This window comes from Mycteria americana, chromosome 2 (genome assembly GCF_035582795.1).
Source record: "Mycteria americana isolate JAX WOST 10 ecotype Jacksonville Zoo and Gardens chromosome 2, USCA_MyAme_1.0, whole genome shotgun sequence".
In the NCBI taxonomy this organism is placed as follows: domain Eukaryota; kingdom Metazoa; phylum Chordata; class Aves; order Ciconiiformes; family Ciconiidae; genus Mycteria; species Mycteria americana.
Window position 1 is genome coordinate 83,837,641 of NC_134366.1, and position 23,701 is coordinate 83,861,341.

Consider the following 23,701-nt stretch of genomic DNA (forward strand, 5'->3'; position numbering starts at 1 on the left):
CCTGTGGTGCCTAGAGTGACAGTGACTGCTCTGTGGCTTGTAACTTGCCCAGGGTGAGCCTGGGATCCTGTGGCCTGCCGCCGTCCCTAACTTGGAAAAAAAATCGCAAAGGAAAAATGGCTCCTTCCCCCGTCGTTTGGTGGAGATTGGTTGACTGGCTTGCTTCTCCATCTTGCTACTTTCTGTAAGGGAAGAATTGTAGCAATTATTTAGAATGATGATCAAATTCATTAAAATCAAGGAGATTTTTATCACTGACCTCAGTGTAGCCAGGTAACTATGTTATTCCCTGCTCTGGGGACTCTGCTAACAGCTCCCTCTGTAACAGAAGACAAACTCTTTATTTTTCAAAGAGAAGATTATTAGGCATCATCTGCTGTTAGTGTGGAACCTGAACAATTCGTCCTCTGCTGACAGGCTGATGAACTGCTTACAACCATCTATCAAATCAGTTAAATTGCTTAATTCTAATATGTGTAGTGCTGCTTACCCAGAGCAATGGTCAATAATAATGCACAAGGGAGATAATTTTCAGCAGTATTAGAGGGGAACACCTACATAAAAGAAATGTCTCTTAATGCAAAGATCTTGGGATAAGTCAGACAGCAGCAGTGTTGACACAAGTGTGAAGATGAATTTAGAGGGATGGATTAGTTCCAATTACGTAATTACCTCTAATGAAGTTCAGAATATTTTGGTATGTTTCATTCCAGTCATTTTTTTATTACAAAGTTAATTTTTTCTGCCTCTTCCTCTGCTTGTGAAAAGAAGAAATGTTAATATCTCTTTATACTGTTGTACAGACCACTTTCTGATTCTGAACAGATCGACTTTTTAAAGAAAACAAGACTATATATTCAGCAGCAGAAGTATGATGAAGCGGTAAGTCTGGTTTTGCTATATGCCTTCTAGAAACTTTTTACAGGAACTTCTACTATATGTAAATATTTAGATTTGTTTAACTTGAAATGAAACTCAGAAATAAAACTTTTTTCCTTGCTTATGATGCACATCTCACTTATTAACACAAAAAGAATCCTACTGTAAGTCTCCAAAGTTTTGCATTTTGACATCAGTTCCAATGAATAATATTGACTTGCTGTATTTTTTCTCATACTTCTTAAACTGTTTGTTACCATTCCATAGTATACTAACACACAGTGTATGTTTTCATTTTCCACTGTAAAAAAGGGTAAATTGAGAGAGAAACTGAGGAATGTAGTTCATGTCCACACTTCTTAGGCTGCTAGTTGCATGAAAAAAAGTATGATGTCTTGCTCTATCATAGATCCTGCTTTGTTTTGTTCTTTTACCTGAACCAACTGTTCTTGTTTTTAATTTCACGTTTCAGTTTGTCAGAGACTGAGAGCCATATGTGGAATCATTCTATGCTTCCCAGTTCCAGTATTACTTTCCTAAGTGTTTGCTACCACTCACTGTGCAACAGGGTACTTAATGGGTGCAGTTCACCAGTGCTTGTATTCTGACATTCACAGAAATAATTTGTAGAGCCAAATGATACAAAGTCATCTTTCACTTTAACAGGTTTAGTTTGGTCACTGACTTTTGTGTTAAAAAGTACATTAAAAAGTTGAATATGTAAGATTACATTTAACCTGCCAGATGCATGGAAGAATAATTCCACTATATGTTAGGGTTCAGCTCTTCTTTTTCCCTAATATGTTTCTCAGGGTAATAAATTACTATTTTATGCACAGGACAGCTAAATCTGTTTTATAGCTTGTGCCTTTTTATTCACCTCATTGTAAACTGGAAATAGCTCAGTTTAAATCAATGGATATATTTTGCTGTGGGAGCAGGTTTTCTTTTTGGTTTCCTAATACCACCACTTGGCTGTCACACATTTACCTATAGGACACATTTTATACATTTCAGCAGTAGAATCTGTGAGTTTGTGTTGTTAGTTATATATAAATTTTTCCCCTTGTTCATTTGAGTGCCCCATGTGTTCAAGTTCACTCTTGATCACTAATGCATTGGGCTTGTGCCTGTGTCCTGGTTATCCTCAGCTTCCTATATCGCAATGCAGAAAGGTCGGTGCATTATCAGCTGCTGGGGTACAGATGATTCTTTGCCTCCTCAACTTTGCAGCTCTTTGCATTGCAAATATGCATTCATAATTGTATCCTCAGGAATGACGTGATTTTGGGTGAGTTTGCCCATTGGCAGACTTGTGATCTCTTCAGTACTTGACATACATACCTTTTTCTGTTGATTGCTGCTGTTAAGTCCCAACTGGATACCTGGACATATAAAGAAGCATCACCATGTATGCGCAACTTGTTATTATACTCTTCCTTACAGATCTTTTAATCACCAGAGAATCCTCTATGACCACAAATTACATAGCTGAGCTTCCCATCTTTGGTTAAATCACAGGGGTCAGCACACCTCTGTGTAAGGAATGACACTCAGGGTGGGAAAAACCACTGTCTTTATCATGGTGTCTCCCCGGTGGAGGTACTGAGTAAAGGGACCTGTGATTAGACTGGGTACAACCCTTCTTGAGTCCAAATGATTTGGATCCTGAGAACCCCAAGCAGCTGCTTTGTGAATGAAACTGGGGCTCCAGCTCAGTCTCTGAATTCACCTCTGGTGCTTAGGCAAAGCGCTGGGGATATCAGGTACCACTGAAGTGGAGGACATCAAACCCCAGGAAGGGAGTATTTCAGGCTGTGGAGAGTGACCATATTTCAGCTGCATCCGTAATCCTCCTCCTATGTAAATGTTGTGCCTTCAGAAGCACGACTGGTTTTCTTTGTGGGTTGCTTATAGTGGAATATATATATGGTCAAACACTCATGCGAAAAACAAGTGGCATGCTTGGCAGTAGGTGGTGTTCAAGGTGTGCTATCTGTGTAGCTTTCACCATCTGACCACTGTCATGGCCAGGGGTGATGGCGGGGGAGCCAAACGATGGTTGACTTTATGTCCAACAGGAGTCCAAAGCGGCGTGTACTCCAGCAGTTGGTGCCGGCCAAAACACTATACCTGAGCGCAGAGAGGACATATGTGCCAAGAGTGGTGGGGGTGCTTGAGCTCCAGTCGCTGTCAGTTAGGTAGATTTGCGGAATGGAGCTTACACTATTCTAAACTGTTGCTTTTATATGTTTTGTCTGCCTCTAGGTATCTCTGTGCAAAACCCTGATTAACCTTGCTTTGGAAGGCTTGTCTTATTACCATACTTACGATAGATTATTCCTGGGTCTAAGTATTGCAATGGGTTTTGTGGGCTGGACGACTTACGTGATTTTGGTGATTATCAAGACCCATACCAATTTGACCAAGACTGTCCGGACTCATAATAAGGTAGGTCGGAAACATGCAGTGATTTTTTTCTATCCATTTTCAGCATTATATATATGCTCAGTCTCTGTGCGGGAGACCAAATTGCACACCTTCCACTTCTTTTGACTACATGTGGAAACGGGCAAGCTGTAGAGTTTTCCTGCTACTGTAATACTGTGTAGTGTTACTGTTTGGTCCATTTGTTAGGATCAGTATTCCTAAGCCATGTAAGTCTGAGTATGCAATAATGCGCTTTCTCAGTTTCTTCCTTCCTACAGCTGTGCATTTTACTAGATGCTAATGCAAGTGTAAGCAAACATAGTGATTTCAAACTATTAGAGGGTCTGTCTTTAACCAGAAGTCAATTTTCAGCATTAATTGTAGTAAAGTCAGCACTCTGTTGTAATAATACTTTGGAAGAATACAGACTTCAGGCTTCCATTTTTATTTTTTTCTTTACTGTAAGGCAAAAAAAAAAATTAGCATGTAAATTATTTTATTCCTGGCCTCTTTGGCAATGTGAAATCAGTTTTCAGAAGCTGTGCAGTCCAATCATGGTGTTTTTAAAATGTATAACCTGTTTTAATAGAAAGGTGAACTGTGGTTTCACAGATTGGCTTGCTCCCTTGGTCTTTGTGATTTGCAAGGGTTCAGCAGAAGACATCAAAGATGAAGGAAGCTCTTTTTGACAAGATTATTATGGTTTGATTTTTCACAAAGTACAAAATCCTAGGAAATTAATTTACTTTCAGTCATTCATCAGGAAAAGAGATACCTCAAAAAGGTGAACAGGCAAAAAGCTAGCATTTCATTAGAGAAGAATTAAAGCCTTGGGGGGAGGGGGGGAATCTCCCAAACTTCAAGAATTTGTTTCAGAATAAAAGGAATTGTTTCATTTGGTGATGTAAATGAGAATGAACACTCACTTAGCATCTTTACTGCCTTCAATATATTAGTCTGAGAAAATTCCTATCATGCTGTCTTGAGGTTTTTACTGCTGGCTGAAATGAGATAGTCTTGGCCTTTAATGAAAATGATCAAACAAAATTGAAATGGAAAATATTCATAAGTGCTGTACTGCATGATTTAGGTTTTCTTTCATCAAATAACTGAGAAGAAATAATCCAAGATGCATGTTATGTTAGATATGAACAAAATAATTACAATAAATAGACTGAGTATTGGGCATATTAGTAACTAAATCAAGCAAAAACATCACGTTTTTAGTTGACATCAGATTTTCATTTGGTATATTGATTTTACTTGTTGAAGACAAATTTTATGCTAATGACACTGGTAGAAAAAAAATAGGTTTCTTAGTTCTTTGTCTATAGAATTTTTCTTTCCCCAGTTTTAGTAAGAGGCCTTTTTCTTTAGAAACCTTTTTTAGTGTTCCTAAACATGTAGGGAATCGCAGTGTGAGCCTAATGCTTCATATATGGAAGTTATTTAGTTTATAGATAATATTGGAGATAATTAAAGAATTTTGCTGAGAAACTAATCTACCATTGACAAATAGTCTTCTGCAAAGTACAGCCTTATAAAATCTGAAAGGAGCCTCTGAATACTGAAACTGCATGTCCTGTATATATCATCTTTAAAAGTTTTTGGCTTCTTATGCTGCATATGAAAAAACTTTTTCCTTTTAGAGTAGTGTGTTGTTTTGCTTAGCAAGAAGCCTAACCTTTTAATCTATTTTTAAACATCCACAGAAAATGCAAATCTCATTTCCATTTTCAATGCATGACCAACTATATTGGACTCTATGATATTTATGTCTCTGTATGGAATAAAATGTTGATTGTGTTTACTCATTCAATGATAAATTATATTGTGTGCATGTCATATCTATACATATTCATTCTGTCTATATGTCAGCAAATGTAAAATTTAAAACTAATAAAATTGCATTAGGTCAGCTTTCTATATGACATTTTTTCTTACTTTAATGGCATATCTTAGCAGAAATTCTATCTTAAAAATCATTTCTAACTTGCATTTGCTGTCAGTTTAGATCAAGGCAGTTGTATGTCAGTTACGGGGGGGGATGGACCAGAAAAAATGCTAACCCATCTATGTGAACTGCTAATTGAATGTCTTTTCTTCTCAGCATATTTAACATAGTCACGTATCTGTCTACATAACTCTGTCAAAGAAACTGGCATTCGTGTAGAAGAAAACAGTGTCTTCAGTCATGACCTACACAGTACACTAAAGACTACTCAGTCACTAAAGCTGCCTTTGCTATGTCAAGTTGCAATAGATAAAGATAAAATTGCTTATTTAAAACTTGTACATAAGATTCCCCTACCAGTAATTCTTCTGATATCTGAATGTCCCTAAATAAGGAAGAGTAGTTCAATTACCAGGTAAAAGGCAGATGCAGAGTGATTGTTTAAATGCTTCTCTTTGCACAAACAAGAAATTGCTGCTACCTGATGGTTAAGGACTAGCGTACCTGTCTGAGATTACCCATTTTAGAAATTTCCTTTCTCTCTTTGGTCTGAGATTACCCATTTTAGAAATTTCCTTTCTCTCTTTGGTGTTCCTCCTTACAGTGCTCTCAGTCCAAGAACGTGTTTCTTTGAGTACATGGTAGGGAGAATGTTCTAATCTCATATCCTAAATTTTTTATTATTTATGTATGTATTTATGAAAAGCCCAAAGCTGGCATTGTAGGTTAGGATTAAATATAATAAGTTCTAGCTATGCTAGGAACTTTTCAGTGCCATGCGACTCTAGTCCTCTGTTGTATTTTTAAACTGTAGGTTGTTTGAGTAAGGCCGTCTCTCCTGTGGAAGGTTGGTTGCAAACCTCCTTCAGTAGCTGTCCCTAGATCCTGAAGAGTTGGGTTTTTTCCAGTAGGATTTAATGCTTTATATTTTAATTTAATTAGTTCTCTTACAAATGTCTCAAGCAGGAGGAGGAAACATGTGCTAATGGAATTTTCATTAAACATTTTGACTGTAATGCTATGAACTTGAACTCAAAAGGTTATGCTCCAAGTCTGTTTTTAGAATCTAAATTTAAGAGAGTTCTTTTTTCCAAGACCCTTAGCGTCTCTGACTTTGAATGGATTTCAAGTATCCATTGAACATGAATAACATTGCATACATTGGGCTTCCAGATTGTACGAGTGTGCCTTCCTGTGCAGATTTTACTGGAGGACTTTATGTAGAGACATATTTAGAACTAGATCTGCAAATCCTACTGTTGTTTTTTTTCCTCTGGCTGGAAACAGCGTCCGGAGTTGTGTACCTAGACACAAGGCAGCTTGAGTGGCTATGTTAAAATAACATTTGCTTTACCTTGTAACTAACAAATGGAAAATAGTGTGTAGTTTAAAACATTTTATTGCTGTTTCAGGAATGTTTGTCCAACCATTTGTTTTTCAGGAATCTACTGTTCTCTTCTACGGTTTTGCCTTTGTTGGAATGATAATAACGTTATTCCTGTTGATTCAAACATGTCCTTGGACATACTATGTATACTGTCTCTTGCCAGTACCAGTATGGTATGCAGTTGTGAGAGAGTAAGTAAAGAATATATTTTATGAAGAATGTTTTATAAAACCAGGTCTGTGCTTCCTTTTTGTTGACAATTAAATTTTTCCCATAAGTTTGGGAGAAAAAGTTAGATATAATTTTATTAAACTTCCTGAGGCATTCCAGAGGACTCTGGTTTATATTTCACTTGACATAAAGAGTAGTTTCCAAACTGACTGATACAGCTGCCAATTCTAGAGGATATCTTTTCTATTAGCAAAAATAAATTAATGTCTTTCCAAGAGAACATGATTTTAGTACTCTCATCACTGTAGCAAAAGGGTGCTAAAATCTTGGGCAAATACCTGTAGCAGCTGACTTCTTTTGTAAAATGGGACAGGTTGTTCCTTTTCTTCAGTAAGTTTGAAATAGTCTGATCCTGCAAAGTGTAAAGTATGCTGAAGTCCAGCTGCTTTTGGAGAATGCGTGCTAGTCATGTTGAGGATTGTGCTCTGCTATTGAAACAAACTTGTCTTGTTTGGGTCTCCTTTTACTCCAAATCCAAAAATACTTGTTACCTTCTGATTTCTATTACTTATCTAATCAACTGGCAATTCTGTAGATACCAACTTGGTATTATTCAGAGAAAGAGACCCACTGCAGTTAGATAATGAGCTGCCTCATAAAACAGTAGAAAAGCTAACTGGGGATTTTTTTCTCTTTCTAAAGAGGCCGGTCACAAGTGGCGTTCGCCAGGGCTCAGTAGTGGGGCCAGTTCCGTTTAGTATCTTTATCAACGATCTGGATGAGGGGATTGAGTGCGCCCTCAGTAAGTTTGCAGATGACACCAAGTTGGGCCGGAGTGTTGATCTGCTTGAGGGTAGGCAGGCTCTGCAGAGGGATCTGGACAGGCTGGATCGATGGGCCGAGGTCAATTGTATGGGGTTCAACAAGGCCAAGTGCAAGGTCCTGCATTTGGGTCACAGCAACCCCATGCAACGCTACAGGCTTGGGGAAGAGTGGCTGGAAAGCTGCCAGGCAGAGAAGGAGCTGGGAGTGTTGGTTGACAGCTGCCTGAATGTGAGCCAGCAGTGTGCCCAGGTGGCCAAGAAGGCCAATGTCGTCCTGGCTTGTATCAGGAATAGTGTGGCCAGCAGGACTAGGGAAGTGATCGTGCCCCTGTACTCGGCACTGGTGAGGCCGCACCTCGAATACTGTGTTCAGTTTTGGGCCCCTCACTACAAGAAAGACATTGAGGTGCTGGAGTGTGTCCAGAGAAGGGCAACGAAGCTGGTGAAGGGTCTAGAGCACAAGTCTTATGAGGAGTGGCTGATGGAACTGGGGTTGTTTAGTCTGGAGAAAAGGAGGCTGAGGGGAGACCTTATCGCTCTCTTCAACTACCTGAAAGGAGGTTGTAGAGAGGTGGGGGTCGGTCTCTTCTCCCAGGCAGCAAGTGATAGGACAAGAGGAAATGGCCTCAAGTTGCGCCAGGGGAGGTTTAGACTGGATATTAGGAAAAATTTCTTCACCGAAAGGGTTGTCAACCATTGGAACAGGCTGCTCAGGGCAGCGGTTAAGTCGCCACTGCTGGAGGTATTTAAAAGACATGTAGATATGGCACTTAGAGACATTGTTTAGTCCCTAAGGTTTAGTGGTGGACTTGGCAGTGCTAGGTTAATGGATGGACTTGATGATGTTAAAGGTCTTTTCCAACCTAAACAATTCTATGATTCTATGAATGTTTCATCAGTTATGATGGACATTAAGCACAGCATAACCAAAAATGTTCATAAACTGAGAGCTGATTTGAATAAAGAATAATCTGAAGCTTGTCCAAATACTGGCGAAGATGTGCCAGAAATGGGAGGGGAAAAGCTGGAGGGTTTTATTGTAGATTTTATATCAGGTAAAACTAGGCAGAAGGAGCCTCAGGCCATCACCCACTCTGTTCCTAAACAGCAGGCACAATCAGCAATATCTGAAACATTTCTTGTGCTCTGACCTCCTCCCTGCCCTTCAGAGGTAAAATCCTGTATTATTTGTTTTTAAAAATAATTACTATCTTGTTCCATCATTTTGAACAGACTTCCTGTTATTCAAGACGTTGCCACAAATCTCTTGTCACTTCATATCGGTCAGTCTATAGGATTCTTCTTGGTTTGTACACTGGGAATTGAAATACTAGTAAGTATTTTATCCATATGTATCAACAAGGTATCTCATTGCTAGCATTCTACCTCTTTGAGGAATTGTAAGTTTTATTAATCTGCTTGGTTTTCAGTCTTCTCTTGGATTTTTTTTTTTTTAATTAGGTCTTCAGCTTTTTCTACCGCTCTATGCTTACTATTGGTCTTCTTGTCTTTGCTGGCTGGCCAGTGATCACACAGCTGTGGGTTCAAGCAAAGGTACTGTATTGCTTTGCTTAAAAAGAGCATTTTAAATGGCTAACAGCTGATTGCATCTTAGGATGTTGGGACTGGTCTCTTTGGAATGCTGCTTTAGGTTCTTGTTCAGTTATGCTCCTATTCTGATCTCTGTCATGAGCAGCATGTAGCAAGGCAAGGGAGTTTAATATGACCTGGATAGATGTCTTATACAACATAAGTAGTAAGACTGCTTAAGAATTTCAGGGTACCTCTGAGTTAGCTATCAATTTTCTGTTGTCAATGATAACGAAAAAATACTTGACTTAAAGTCATATGAAATACACATAATTTATCAAATTGTCACAGTGACAAAAGCGTGGACATGCATGATTGGTGAAAGTGCCACCATTTAAGCAATATGATCATTTATTGAATAAAAATTTGATGGTAACTAAAAAATGCTTGTCAATTCATTATTGTCTGCAATCAACTGGCACACATCGTTCCTCAGAGGCAGCTTTCTGTACTGTTTTTCCCAGGAAAAAAACTTCTGTACTGTTTTTCCCAGGAAAAAAACTTCACTTTTGTAGATATGGGTGTGAAGCAGCACGACCTTTAATATAAGAGACATTTCTTCCATTAGTTTATTCAAACATCTCTTATTTCACAGGATACCTAAAACCTAGAGTTCTGGGGTAACATTAACATTTTAATTTAAAAAAAATTGGATTCAAATTGCTAAGTCTTGCTCTGCAAGAACTGTCAAGATGGAGGCTTGTATTTGTTTATTTATGATTTTTTTAATTGTATTTGAGTAATCAAGTAACTTGTCTTAAAGCTTGGTATACACAGATGATGTTTTGTAGCACTGAAAATTTCTTTTCAGGAACTTGAATCTGTCTTGAGCTTGAAAACTTCAAGTGATATAGCTCTTAATGTCTTTATTTAGAGTAAAATACCTGGGATAAGGGTTTTTTTTTCCCCTCCTAGCAAAGAGTTGAGAGAACTACTTAGATGATTATGGTGGTTAAATCAAATGGCATTCAGATTCAAAGACTGGAAAATGTTACCATATTGCTAGAGAACAGGTGATTAGTTAGCTGCTGCAAACTTCTGATGAGATTAGTTTTATTCCTTTCTTCCATAAGGTTACTCATCAGCTTTCTGGCGACTGCAATGCATGTGAAGGCCACACTTTGAGAAAGGGCTTTTAAGTATAAGCTTAGCTTTAATTCACATTGTCTTTGATAGGATTTTGACAGCTGTGTAAATGAGATTCTTTTCTGTATTAAATTGAAGTGCTGTAATACCAATGAACCTGTGCCCCTTTTTCAGTTAATTTTACTCATGACAGGTGCAGGAGTTTTTTTGCCTGTGGGAGATGCTAGTAGCCGTTAGTAGTTTGCTGACGCTTTTTTTCTGATTAAACAATCGTCTGCCCACAAGACCTCCAAAAATCCCATTTGTTTTTCTTCTTTTAGACAACAGCATTGATCTGGACTCTTCTGTGTGTGCTCCTGGCAATATTTCCTTTAATGCCTGTTGTAGGAAGAGAACCAAACATTCCTCTGGTGTAAGAATCTCATGTTATTCTTTAAACTTTTTATTTCCCTCTTTGATATTCAAAATTTAGGCTGACTTTTGATATATGTGAGGAATTGTATTATTGAAAGCTAGCTGAAACAGGTATTGAGATTCAGAATTTAAATAACATGATTATAGAGACCTCAGTTATTCACTAATGTGAATGAGAACAGACTTTTAATTCTTTTGCCACATCCATTTGATCTTTCCATTATTCTGTAATTTCTTGTCGAGGGAAACATTTCTCACAATACAAAAATTTGCAAATTTACATGAAAATAAAGGTAGGTCATCATTAAAGGAGGAGCTTCACTGCGGTGCAAACATGGTAAATAGCACTGACATATGTGAATAAGAACATTTATTCAAAAGGAATTTACTTTGAGAGCATCTTTCTGAATTCCTCCATCTAATTCTGAATAATCTGTCTTTGAATAGCACTCTGTACCTTATGAGGTATTCAGGGAAATAGAAGAAATAGGATAGGCAGAGCTCTCTTCTTCCTCGGTGTCTCCTTTGTCTTCTCTTTTTCCACTTCTGCTTCTCTGTTCTGTGTTTTCCTTTCTGGTGTTGCTTGTCTGATTTTCTGCAGTTGTTGATTTGCATTTTTTTTCTGGTACATCTTTGTCGTCTGTCCCTCTCCTCTTGTGAGCTACTCTTTCATCATACAAGCGTTCTCTTATGTCTGGATGCAATCCAGGTGGTTGGCCTGAAGGCATTAGACTTGTGGTGTCATTGTAGTTACTCCAGAGAGAGACTTGAATTGACCTAGACTGCAATGGCTCCTTCTGCTATCTGGCAGAAGGTACTGTGCCCCATCAGAGCCAGGGTGCCTGATCCTCAGTAGAATATGGGATGTGAGCAGTAATACATGATTCCAGATAGAATTATGAGCCCAGATATTTCCAAAATTATTGACAGTCCGCCTTGATATTTTTCACTGTGATTTAACTCTATCTATTGAAAACCCTTCTTAGTCTTGATGCTTGGGCACATTAGAAATATTCAGGACAGATTTGCTTTGGCTGTATTACAGCCTCTCAGCTGTATATACACGTGTGTATTTCTGCTGGTCCAAACTGAGGGGTTTTTATTCTTTAGAACATTCGAGCACAGCTTAAAAATCAAAATGGAATTAAATTACCTTCAGATCTTCCTCCCTGACACTTCTTTACATTCGCCTTACCCAAGCTGTACATCTTCCTATTTATTCTTCTAATGAAACATTGTACCTCTGAAACAGTTTACGCCTGTCTGAATCTTGTCAAGGGAGTTTTGAATCTTGAAACGGCTTGAAGCACAATCAAAAATATATGTATATGTGACACTTCAGAATTGTGAAGATAAGGAGATGCTGGGAGAGAGGATACAGGAGGGAGAAATTAGAGTGCCAGTGAGAAATAGGTGCATTTATTAAATCTGTTCTTGAGCAGCGGCACTATATATCAGGTCAGAGCTTCTTCAGTACATTAATAAAACTTGTATGGTATGAACAGGGAGCTTCTGACTCAACTCAGTCATAAAAAGGAAGCATACAGGAGGTGAACGCAGGGTCAGATGACCCAGGAGGAACATAGAGACGCTGTCTGAATATGCAGGATGGGTTAGGAAAGCCAAAGCTCTCCTGGAGTTGAATCTGGTGTGGGAGGTGGAGTGCAACAAGATGGCGTACAGCAGCGAAAGGAGGACTAGGGAAAATGTGGCTCTGCCGCTGACTGGGACAGGGACCTGGTGATAAAGGACATGGAAAAGGCTGAGGCCTTCTTTTGCCTCCATCTTTACTGGTAAGACTGGCCATCAGAAACCCCAGCCTTCAGACTGCTGAGACCTGTGAGAAAGTCTGGAGCAAGGAAGACATAACCTTAGTGGAAGAGGATCAGGTTAGGGAACACTTAAACAAATTGGACATGCACGAGTCTATGGGCCCTGATGGGATACACCCAAGATTGCTGAGGGAGCTGGCCAATGTCACTGTGATAATCTTTGAAGAGTTGTGGCAATGGCTGGTGGGAGGGGTTCCTGAGGACTGGAAGGAAGCAGATGTTGTCACTGCTATCTTCAGGAAGGGCAAGACAGATGATCAGGGGGACTACAGGCCAGTCAGCCTCACCTCAATCCCTGGAAAGGTACTCAAGCAGCTAATCCTGGAAGCAAACCATTTCTAAACATATGAAGGACAAGAAGGTGATTGGGAGTAGTCAGCATGAATTTATGAAGTGGAAATTATGCTTGACCAACCTGGTAGCCTTCTAAGATGAGAAGACTGGCTCAGTGAGCCAGGGGAGAGCAGTGAATGTTGTTTATTTTGACTTCAGCAAGGATTTTGGTACTGTCTCCCATAACATCCTCATACACAAACTGTTGATGTACAGGCTAGATCAGTGGACCGTGAGGTGGACTGGAAACAGGCTTAACTGTCAAGTTCAAAGGATTGTAATCAGTGGCACAAAGTCCAGCTGGAGGCCAGTTCCTAGTGGTATACAACAGGGGTTGCTACTGGGGCCAATACTAACATCTTCATTACTGACCTATATGATGGGACAGAGTGGACCCTCAACAAGTTTGTAGGTGATACAAAACTCGGAGAAGTGGTTGATGCAGCAGATGGACGTGCTGCCCTTCAAAGGTACCTCAACAAGCTGGAGAAATGGGGAGACAGGAAGCTCATGAAGTTCAAGAAAGGGAAGTGCAAAGTCCTGCACCTGAGCAGAAATAATTTCCATGCACCAGGACAGGCTGGGACCAATAGGTTTGACCGCGAGCCAGCAATGTGCCCCTTGCAGGAAAAGCCAGCGGTATCCTTGGCATCAGCAGGATGATGATGAGGAAGGTGATTATTCTTCTCTGCTCAGCCCTGACAAGATGCATCTGAAAGTGCTGTGTTCAATTCTGGCATCTCCAGAGAGATATGGACATACAGGATCAGGTCCAGAGAATGGCCATTAAGATGAGTAAGGGTTTAGAGCATCTGTCATAGGAGAGCGAGGGAGAGATTGAGAGAGCTGGAACTAGTTATTCTGGAGAAGAGAAGACTCAGGAGGATCTTATCAATGTATATAGATACCTGTCTGGGGGAGAAGAGTAAAGAAGGAAGACAGATTCTTCTTAGTGTGCAGTGAAGAGACAAGAAATGGGCAAAAATTCAGATACAAGAAATTCCATTTAAACATAAGAAAAAAGCTTTTTTATACAGAGGGAGGTCAAGCGCTGGAACAGGTTCCTCAGAGAGGTTGTGGAGTCTCTATCAGTGGAGGTATTCAACACCCAGCTAGATGTGGCCCTGAGCAGCCTGCTGTAGTTGGCACTGCTTTGAGTAGGGAGTTGGACTAGACTGATCTCCAGAAATACCTTCCAGCCTCCAATCTGTGAGTGAGTAGCCTGCAACTGTGTTCCTGTGTTGGTTAGATCATGACTTGAACATTGCTCTTGAGATATACCTATGTAGTCTGATTTTACTGAGTATGAGGTATTGGTACATTTTTGTGTTATGCCTGAGAAAACACAAGTGAAGCAGTCACAAATGGACATTTTTGTCAGTTGTCTCTCAGTGGAGATGCCAAGGGACAAGTGGAAGCGAGGACTGCGTGGTTTGACTACTTCCATATCAAGGTTGTAGCATGACAGAGAAATACATGCAAAAACTTCTGCTGCCTTTACAGTTCCTCTGCTTGCTTGATGACTGAAGGGAGACAGTCGGAGGTGATATTAGTATTGATACTTTAGTGAATCATGCCTATTATTTTGGAACAGTGTCATAATTAGCAGGTTTACTCAATAATGCCAAGCAGTGTTTTTTCCTGTGTTTACGTGATGAGTGACAATCTTCCTGTTAGTCTTGCTGTTGCATTTATACAAAGCTATGTATTTGATAGTAATGGTGGTGTAATTACCCTGTTAGATGACAAACTTGACAAACCTTGAAACCACCAACTTTAGATCACCGATGACTGTTACTATTTTGTTCAAAATATTATTTGGAGGTAATCGAAAGTACCTAAAAATAATGGGTGACAGATCAGATACATGGCCAAAATGGAGGGGTTTTTTGTTTTTTTGTTGGTGGTTTTTTTTTTTTTTTGCCATTGCCATGAAAAGAGTGTAACTGTATTTGTGGATGGCAAGGTCGTATTAAAAAAAAAAAAAAACAAAACACCCCAAACCCACAAACACCCCCCCAAAAAACACCCCACACCCGACCACTACAAAAAAAAAAAAAAAAAAAACCAAACCACACTTGATTCTGGATTGGATTTTGCTTTTTCTAAAGCTGGATGTTGACGTTTCCTTAATGTATTAAGTCTTGATACTGTAATGAATTGTTTCATCTTAGTAAAGAACACTTCTATGAAAATTTCCTCAACCTTTTGATGATATTTCCTGGGATTTTATTGTTCTTTTGTTTGTTTTTACAGAATAGCAGCTGGTTTGCTGACTCTCTTGGTCTCTTGCTTGTCATTGGCATCTCTTTGTAAAAGCAAGAATAAGTACAGAAATAATGAAGATCTGAAAGTACATTTTTATCAGGTCAGTTGCTACTTTTCAGTAATTCTGAATGTTAGAGTGTGTTTACATGACAATTTTTGTATATTTTCTAAGAACATTTTCCTACCAAGGCCACAACTTCCAAGAAGAAAATGGTTGTTCCGAAGAGTTTTCCCCTTGACTATTTCAAGAGGTCCATGTGCTTGTGGAAATAAGCATTTTTAAATATTGTAATGCTGTGTTCCCAAAAGCTCATCCTGTGTATATTTGTGTGTATTGATACATAGATGTGCATACACATTTTGATGCTCTGCTCTGATAGTTTGAGAGTTTGTCCTGCCTTCAGTCTGTGTATGTAACTTCCAGTGACCTTTGCAGCAATTGCACATGCACACTAAGGACAGGCTTGCTGCTTCAGGGGGCTTTTTCCAGTTTCTGGCTGTTGAATAACAATGTGAGACTGATACTGAGCTGGTTTTCTGTTGGTTAAATCTTCTTTCAGATGAAAGATGACATTTTTTTCTTTATAGCTTCATGAAATAGGTAGATCTTTTCATAGTGGGTGCTAATTAAGTTCTAGAGAGCCTTTAAGATTCTAATAATACCTTGCATGTCTGCTGTCCTCTTTTTTTTTTTTTTTAAACTTATTACAAGATAATGATTTTATTTCAGGACCAGCTTTGTTGGTTATGACTTAGGTGCTGGAGTTTCTTATTGAGCTAAGCAATGCATTCATTATGTCAGTGATTTAGGTATGGAGCTCAAATTGGTTAAAAGGAGGAGGGGAAAGAATAATGAATGCTTAAAATGCCTTTACCTGATCATGCACACACTTATAATGTGCTGGTGATTTCTCTTAACTTTTCCAGCTTAACTGTGGAAAAGAGGTTTTAGTTCCTTTCCTAAGCATTTAGGACAGATATTTTCAGTATATACTCAGCAGCGGATTTCTCACTGGAATGCCTGAAAACAAATTGTACTGGATGGGGGAGTGAGAGAGCACCTGGGTGGGCAACCAGCAGCCAGCCAATGTCAACTCGCCACACAAGTGCTGCAGCATCTCATGTGGTGTAACTTTGTGGAGAAGCTCACGAAAGATGATTATGTGGAAATGGATCTGTAGTAAAAAATTAATGCCAGACTATTCCTGAGCCAACTTTAGAGAATCAGGAAATTCACTCACAGAGCCCTGAGATACTTAATTAGATGAAAATGTTCTGTCTGCTTGTTCAGGGAGTAACATCTTTGTTTTTCTCCCAACCTTTAAGAAGATCATAAATTGCTCAAATTGCTCCTTAATCAGAGGATATTTTACAATAGTAACATCTAATTACTAGTCTCTATTAGGTTTTTATTTCAAAAGCTTACTTGGGAATGGAAAACATGGGATGCACCATTCACACTCGGGGTAAGGAAAGGATTGGGATGGGAGATTATTCAGACTTAGAGGGGGAAAAGGGCATTACAGAGGCATTACCCATTTCTAAGCAAATAACTTGTTTTGAGGTTAGGTTGCATTTAGTTGCTTTGAATCGTACAGGAATACAAAAGGAAAATGTTTGTCAGAAGACTAGTATTTCTAGGCAATGGAGTTCCCTTGTTCTCCTTTTTCTTTCGAGTTGGAGTTTTCAGTGGGGACAGGGAAGGGGGTAATCTTCAAAAGTGCTGGTTTGGACCATTTTGAACACGAGTTTTGTTTTACAACTCCTGGGCAGTTTTAAGGGTGAGATGAATCCTCTAGTCAGATGAAACATACCTACTTTGCAATGACAGACGGTGATGAGGGCACTGACATTCATATACATAAGCACACACAATCAGGTTCCTGCTTTGCATCTGACAAGGGCTTTCTTAAAAGTAGTTTTTGCAGCTCCCCCATATTTGGTGTTTGGAGGCAGTCACTGAAGGTTATGCTTTCCTCTGATAACGTTGTTCCTTCCTAGGCAGGAAACTAAGATTGGTTGTTTGATAGTTCTTCATTTTGGGGAATGAGAAGATAGATTCATTTGCTACAGGTCTTTCTTCTTTGTGTGCCACTTTCCTCCGAGTATTGACTGAAGTAGAAGGGAAAATATGGCATCCTTTCCTCATATTCTTTATGGTTTGCCTTGGGGATTCCCTTAGCCACTCTGCTAACATCTTTTATAGGTCCAGCTCTGACTAAAAGCCTTTGAATTAGACAATGGAGAAGGAATAGCTGGTGTTTCTAGTTTTTTTTCCTTTTAGCAAAAAGCCTACTGATCTGGCCAAACTTCTTTGATCAGGATTCTCTGACTTTTTTTTTTTTTTTTTTTGTAATCCTTTTCCTCTTTGTTTTGGTAGTGTTTGTGTCTAAGGGCCCTCTTTTAAACCTTTCATTTCACCTCACTGCTCATTTGGGATGAGATGCATTTTCATACAAGAAAGATAATATTTCCCAAAGGCTCAGGTAGTTCTTATTTGCCTGAGTTGTTCTTCACAAGTTATTTTGGAATTGCATCTGAATAAAGACACCTCCCTCTTCAGTTCCCTTCCTATTTCAGTCAGAGAAAGAGAGGGATCCAGCATAGCCTAGGCTTTTTGTTGTGCGTATGATGATTATTTTTTTTCTCTTCTGAAGACAGCTTTCTTCTTTCTTGTCCAAGTGAGCTTCCTTTTCCATCTGGGAATTAGCCTGTAGTGAAGATATCATGCCTGGTAAGGAACAAAGCTTGTTCCATTACATTAATTGCTCTCCTTTTGGTCAAAACCAAACCTGAGTTGGCAGAGACCCTCAGAGTAGGCAAAAAAACTGCCAGTTTGCATGTAGTGCTCCACAGAAAAGATAATTCCCTCCGATCCGGTCCTGAACTGTGTCTTTTTTGTGTTGGTTTCTCTGTGGATGGGACAGAGTGTAGACCTTAGCAAATGAGTATGAACTACATACCTGTATGGATCTGAGAGGCCATTTCCAGGCTACTCATGTATTCAGTGGTTTTTGTACCTACACACTATAGATTTCCAACATGGGTATTAGCCTTAAAGGAACAAAAAAGTCCCAGGCAACCAAACTGCATGATCAAAAAGATTTTTCAGCAAAAGTGTGTAAATAAAGAAATTTTTAGAAGTAAAAATGCAAGCTTGAGTAACTTTATATGGTTACATTTACATTTCTGTTACAAAAACTTCAGTTATGTTTAGACTTAATTTTAAAGTTTTGATACATGTCACTGTTTGCTTGAGGTAGAAGATACTAATTACACCCTCACAGTTTCTGAAAATTGCCAAGCATTTCTCAAGTTTTCTCTTGACATCATTAAAGCAGGAGTAACTTTTTTTTCATTTAATTTTGTTTGCTATGGCAAGGAGAGAATTGTCTTTTGGTTCATGCTACTTCTGTCTTCTAGCAAGGTGGGTGTCGGTCTCTTTTCCCAAGTAACAAGTGATAGGACAAGAGGAAATGGCCTCAGATTGCGCTGGGGGAGGTTTAGCTTGGATATTAGGAAAAATTTCTTCTTGGGGTTGTCAAGCATTGGAACAGGCTGCCCAGGGAAGTGGTGGAGTCACCATCCCTGGAGGTATTTAAAAGATGTGTACATGTGGCACTTAGGGACATGGTTTAGTGGTGGACTTGGCAGTGCTAGGTTTACGGTTGGACTTGATGATCTTAAAGGTCTTTTCCAACCTAAATGATTCTATGATTCTGTGATCTTTGAGAATTCATTAAGGCTTCAGGAATGGTGAAAACAGGAGTTATTTACAATCCATCAGCTAGACTGCTGTACAACTTACTGTACAACTTAATATTTTTGCTAGAGAGAACACCAGTTTCTCTTTGCCAGCAGTTTCATAGGTGAAGTCCAGTCTTTGCTGCACTACTGAAAACACTGCTGTTTCCATTGGTTGATAGTATTGAGCCAAGTTGTTATTCCTAGGCTTCAACTTCATGTGGGTCCAAGGTGGTCAGTTTATTAGTTTTCTCCTCTAAATTAGGAGGAGAAATAAGCAGTAGGAATCCATGTCATATCGGTGGAACTAGGGGACAGGAGGAGTGTTTTCAACCAGCCTTGTATAGTGTCCAGCTGATGATGCTGGTTCTCCTACCATTCTCTCTATGGGTTGTTATCATGTTAGATGCTTAGGAGAGCTCCCAGCCAGAGCTGCTGGCGAAGAGGTGTTGGGACTGCAGATGTCACCCTTGCTTTCCTCTTTCTAGCTGTGACCTACAGATGAGTGTTTCTCAGAGGCCAGCTCTTAAGCTGTTCAAGAATAATCTCTGAACTTCAAAGAAGGTTGTGAAGGGGGAAAGAAGACAGATTGTTAGGTGGAGACCTCAGTTTGCATCTCCAAGTTGCTTCTGTGCTGTTCCATGGTCCTAGACATGTTGGTGAGAGCTGAGAGCAGCTTGAACATTACTTAAACTGCAAATACAGGAGTCTCAAAAGCAGATGCTGCGCCCTTCCCTGGACACTGGCATAGATCTAGCAGCAGTAAATTGGGTTTACTAACGTGCCCAGGTCATCACAAGTCTTCCAAGGCACAAGATATATTATGGGAGATGACACAAAGTGAGCGCAAAGTGACTTCACCAGTGGCTAGGGGATAGCAGAGGGATTACCAGAGCTCATGACAGTAAAAGAAGTTGAAAAGATATATCAAAGGGGAGAGATCTGGCCTGAATACAGCAAAAGCATCTGAAATAAACATCAGAGGTCTAAAGGGGCCAAATCCCTGAGCTTTTGGAGGCTTAATGCTTTGACCTAGCTTATTGCTGTCACACAGAAATCCAAGTTACGTGTTCTTGTGGCCTGAAATTAAATAGAAGCAGCAGATACTGAGCACCTGTGAATTCAGGCCAAAAAAGGATGCTGACTGCTAAGTGTATCCTGTGGGCAGGTACCACTAGGTATCACTGCATCTGGCAGGGGAATGGCAGCTATTCATATGGTAAAAAGTGATGGATGTGGAAACTGTGAAGTTGCTTTGCACTAAAAAAGCCATGACAGCAATTATATCTTGTAATGCAGTTTTAAAGCACATGTTTGCAAAGTACCGTGCATGCTTGATTTGCCTTTTAGTGGAACTGCGGAGTGGTGACTAAATAGCAGTAATTGAAAACTTGGCTCAAGCATTTTCTTGGATAATTCTCATCTTTCAAAAATGACTGACTCATGGGGTAATTTTCCTAAGGTTTTTTGCACCTACTTGATGGCTGAATGGTGTCTCTTGAATTAGTCAAGGAAAAAAAAACCTTCTTCAGCTTCACTGCTTCTCCAAGGGAGAGGGCTCTGCTTGAGGTGGTTCAGACAATTTCATTTGAACAGTCTGCTAAGATGGCAGCTTCTTTCCGTCTGTTAAAATCCACCTTCCAGTCTGCTCTGCTGCTGCTGTCTCTTCTTACAGGAGCTGTGCTGCCCATGTGAAGCTCTTGCCTTAACTACCCTTCCCCTTCACTTCACCCTGTACCCGATCCTGCAGGAAAGTCAGAGGTTCTGCTAGTTCGTGGTTGTTGTTTCAGGACAAGTGCTGCTTGAAAAACTGGGGGCATGTATTTTCTGTAGTTTACATGAGTGTTACTCTTGACAGAGAGCATATCATGTCAAATCAGTGATCCAGGGCACTTGTTTAAACCATTTAAAAATAGCATAAATAAATAATAATAAGAAGAATGAAAAAAAACCTAGAAGGAAGTTTTAAAAAGCATAAATTGTAAAAGAAAAAAAAAGCTAGAAATACTTGACACTACACATCAGACTTCCTGTTATGTTGATTCAGATGAGGTGTTTATGCAACTCTAAAGCATTTTTACATATTTGGTATGGGATGGCAGAGATCCGTACATGAATTATGTGTTTCATTGTCTGATTTCTTCTTTCTAGATGTTGAGTATTGCACTTTCGACATACGTTGTGAGCAGTACCCATGACAGTCTTAAGAACAAACAGGGATTGCCTATATTGAATCAAATTATTAGCTGGATGACTTTAGGTAAGAACATCTTCCCTCCCAAACTTGTATGCTGATAGTTTGTGGGGTTTGGGTGGGGGCTGGTGACACTTTTTTATTAACATGTTACTTTTGCACATATTCCTTTATTTGACTCCTAATAGGTCTTCCGTCTGTTCACTATTCTTTCCTAAGTGAGGTTTTTTGAGGAATGTGCCAGAAAGTCTTCTAAAATATTACTCCTTTGTAAGTTTGTAATAAAATGCAAACAACTTTGATTTACAAGTAGCTTTATCTTTTGTTTTGAATAATCTGCATATCTTGAAGACCCCTTTTAGGGATATAATGGTTTAAATTCCCTTTTTATTTCACTTGGATCCAGATAAGGGTGATCTAAAATGTTCTGCAAGCAGTCCAGTTAAGCATAGGGAAGTGAGGAAAGGTTTCAATAGAAACTTGGAGTTGCAGCTGATGGTGGAGACCCTTGGGGTATGGAAGTGCTTTTCAGAGCTGCCTTGCAAAATACCTGTGAACTAATGATGCTAATGTATGTTTGATATCTGTTAGAACCTAATTATTAAAGAAAAAAAACAATTTACAACTCTATGGATTTTTCACCATTCTAAAATTAAAATCTTAGGATGATTAAACAGAGCAAATGTAATTATCATTGGGGTTATGGAATACAATAAAGCAATACCTTTCGTATTTCAGCGATAAAGTAATTTCTGTAGGGCTCCATTAGAAAATGTTAAGCGTTGTTTATCCCTGAGTGATCTGGAATGTGGGATATGTTTTAGGGCTAAACATATCCCATGCAAAGTTTGATAGCAGCTCTTTGCTAAAAGTCAAGACCAGGCATTTAAACAGAGCTTAATGGAAGAATTATGACCCTTGTTATCTAGTTGCTGGATGTCTTGTACATTGCCGTGCTGGTGACATTGCTTTAATTTAAGCAGATCTTGTCAGTTTTAGCAATCCTGCTTCTGTTTGAGCAAATGCATTCAAGATTAATACAACTGACTGTGATCAGTGTGTGTGTGAGCAATGGTCTCTTTGTAATGTAGTTTTACTTGGAGCATTTTCCTTTCCATCATGCTTTCCTAACTCTTCGTAGCCTGCTAAACTAAGTGGGGCTCTCTGTGTGGATGAATTCCTTGCAATTGTGAAGTTGATGAAATCAGTGATGTCCCGCTTGGCTTACTGGAGCAGGGATTGAGGGTAAAGGTTATCTTTCTCTCCTGTGTAAGGGTAAGAGAAAAACATTTTTCATCTAAGAGATGATTTGGATAGTCAGAGAGATCTTGAGTTATGAGGAAAAAGTGTATTAGAAATTCTCTTTGCTGTGGGTGATGTTTCCATGATAAAAATAAAGCTAACAGTGAAGTAAACTGTATATACCCAAAAAGTCTACTTGCTGCTACAGTAGTATTGAATATTTTAGCAAAGTCTTTCAGACTGGAAGTAATAATTTTAAGTGAATATGATATACAAGACAGGAGCTTTATGTACTTGCTGAAGTTGTTCTACATAATTGAACACAGAACTAAGCAGGTAAAAAGCTAAGGCATCCAGAGAAATGCCTTGTCACTACCATAACCTTAACTAGCATCTGCCTTGTCACTAGTGTGTACCACAAACGTGACAGAATAAGAATTAAGGTACCAAGGTCTACTGTAGCTTTTGCAAGGTTGGTAGCATTACAGGTGGTCAAACTCCTCTTCAGCTTTTTGCTTAGTTGTGGAAGAATGGCACTATTACTTACTGACCTCTCATTTTGCACCTCTCTGTGTATTTATATAACCAGAAACACACAGTTATCAATATTTACTCATAATAATACTGATATGAGTATTATTATCATGTCAGTATGATAATGAGACTTCCAAAGTTTTCTAGCAAATTGTTCCCCCCTCGCCAGCTATTCATTCTGATTAATATGAAGCCTATGTTGTTTAAAGTTTTAATTTAGGCCCAAAATTTTTTTTTTTAAGAAAGACTGGTTTTTGGAGAACAGGCAAATGAATTGGTGATGGGTGGGTTCCTGCAGGCCTGTGTCCAGCTGGCTGTAGCTGTTACACCGTATGGTTTGTGCAGTGTACGTTAACCACAACATGGAGGTGAAACCAGGAGGCATAAAGTTAATCCAGCTGCTTCCCATGTTCTTCAGAACCATCTTTATGTTAGCAGATATTTCTAAATGAATGTATATTATGTTTTAAAGTTTTCATCAGTGGAAATTATCACAGCAACTTGCCAAATTTTGAGGAATTTGGTGTCACAACTGTGTGTGGGGGACACAGAGATTTGTATAGGTCAGCCAGAAACCCGCAGGTGTTTTGGTGATTAATATCTGATGTGTCACATCAGAGATGGAAGGGAAAGGCTAATTATCACCTACCAGCCACTCATCTGTTCTCATCTATGATTGCGCTCAGAGTGTGATACATATCTGATGTGTTGATTGTCATTCACAGAGGCCGGTTGCCATGCTGAATTTCTTTCCAGCCGTTCTAACTTATGGTGAGGTCCTTGGAGTTCCTCCTTGAGTCAGACCTTCTTTACGTATAG

At 39.2% G+C, this 23,701-nt stretch overlaps 1 protein-coding gene across 4 annotated transcripts in view; it reads left to right on the forward strand.

Moving 5' to 3' along the window:
- Positions 1 to 23,701, forward strand: part of PIGN (phosphatidylinositol glycan anchor biosynthesis class N) — a 110,372-nt gene that overhangs the window by 62,289 nt on the left and 24,382 nt on the right. For all 4 annotated transcript variants that reach the window (XR_012774369.1, XR_012774370.1, XM_075493972.1 and 1 more), the window contains 8 exons: positions 804 to 882; positions 3,148 to 3,330; positions 6,705 to 6,841; positions 8,879 to 8,978; positions 9,107 to 9,199; positions 10,642 to 10,733; positions 15,157 to 15,268; positions 21,064 to 21,172. Coding sequence is in view for 2 of the 4 variants with exons in the window: in XM_075493972.1 (XP_075350087.1) it covers positions 804 to 882; positions 3,148 to 3,330; positions 6,705 to 6,841; positions 8,879 to 8,978; positions 9,107 to 9,199; positions 10,642 to 10,733; positions 15,157 to 15,268; positions 21,064 to 21,172 (905 nt within the window). In the remaining 2 variants the exon portion in view is untranslated. The remainder of the gene's footprint in view (positions 1 to 803; positions 883 to 3,147; positions 3,331 to 6,704; positions 6,842 to 8,878; positions 8,979 to 9,106; positions 9,200 to 10,641; positions 10,734 to 15,156; positions 15,269 to 21,063; positions 21,173 to 23,701) is intronic.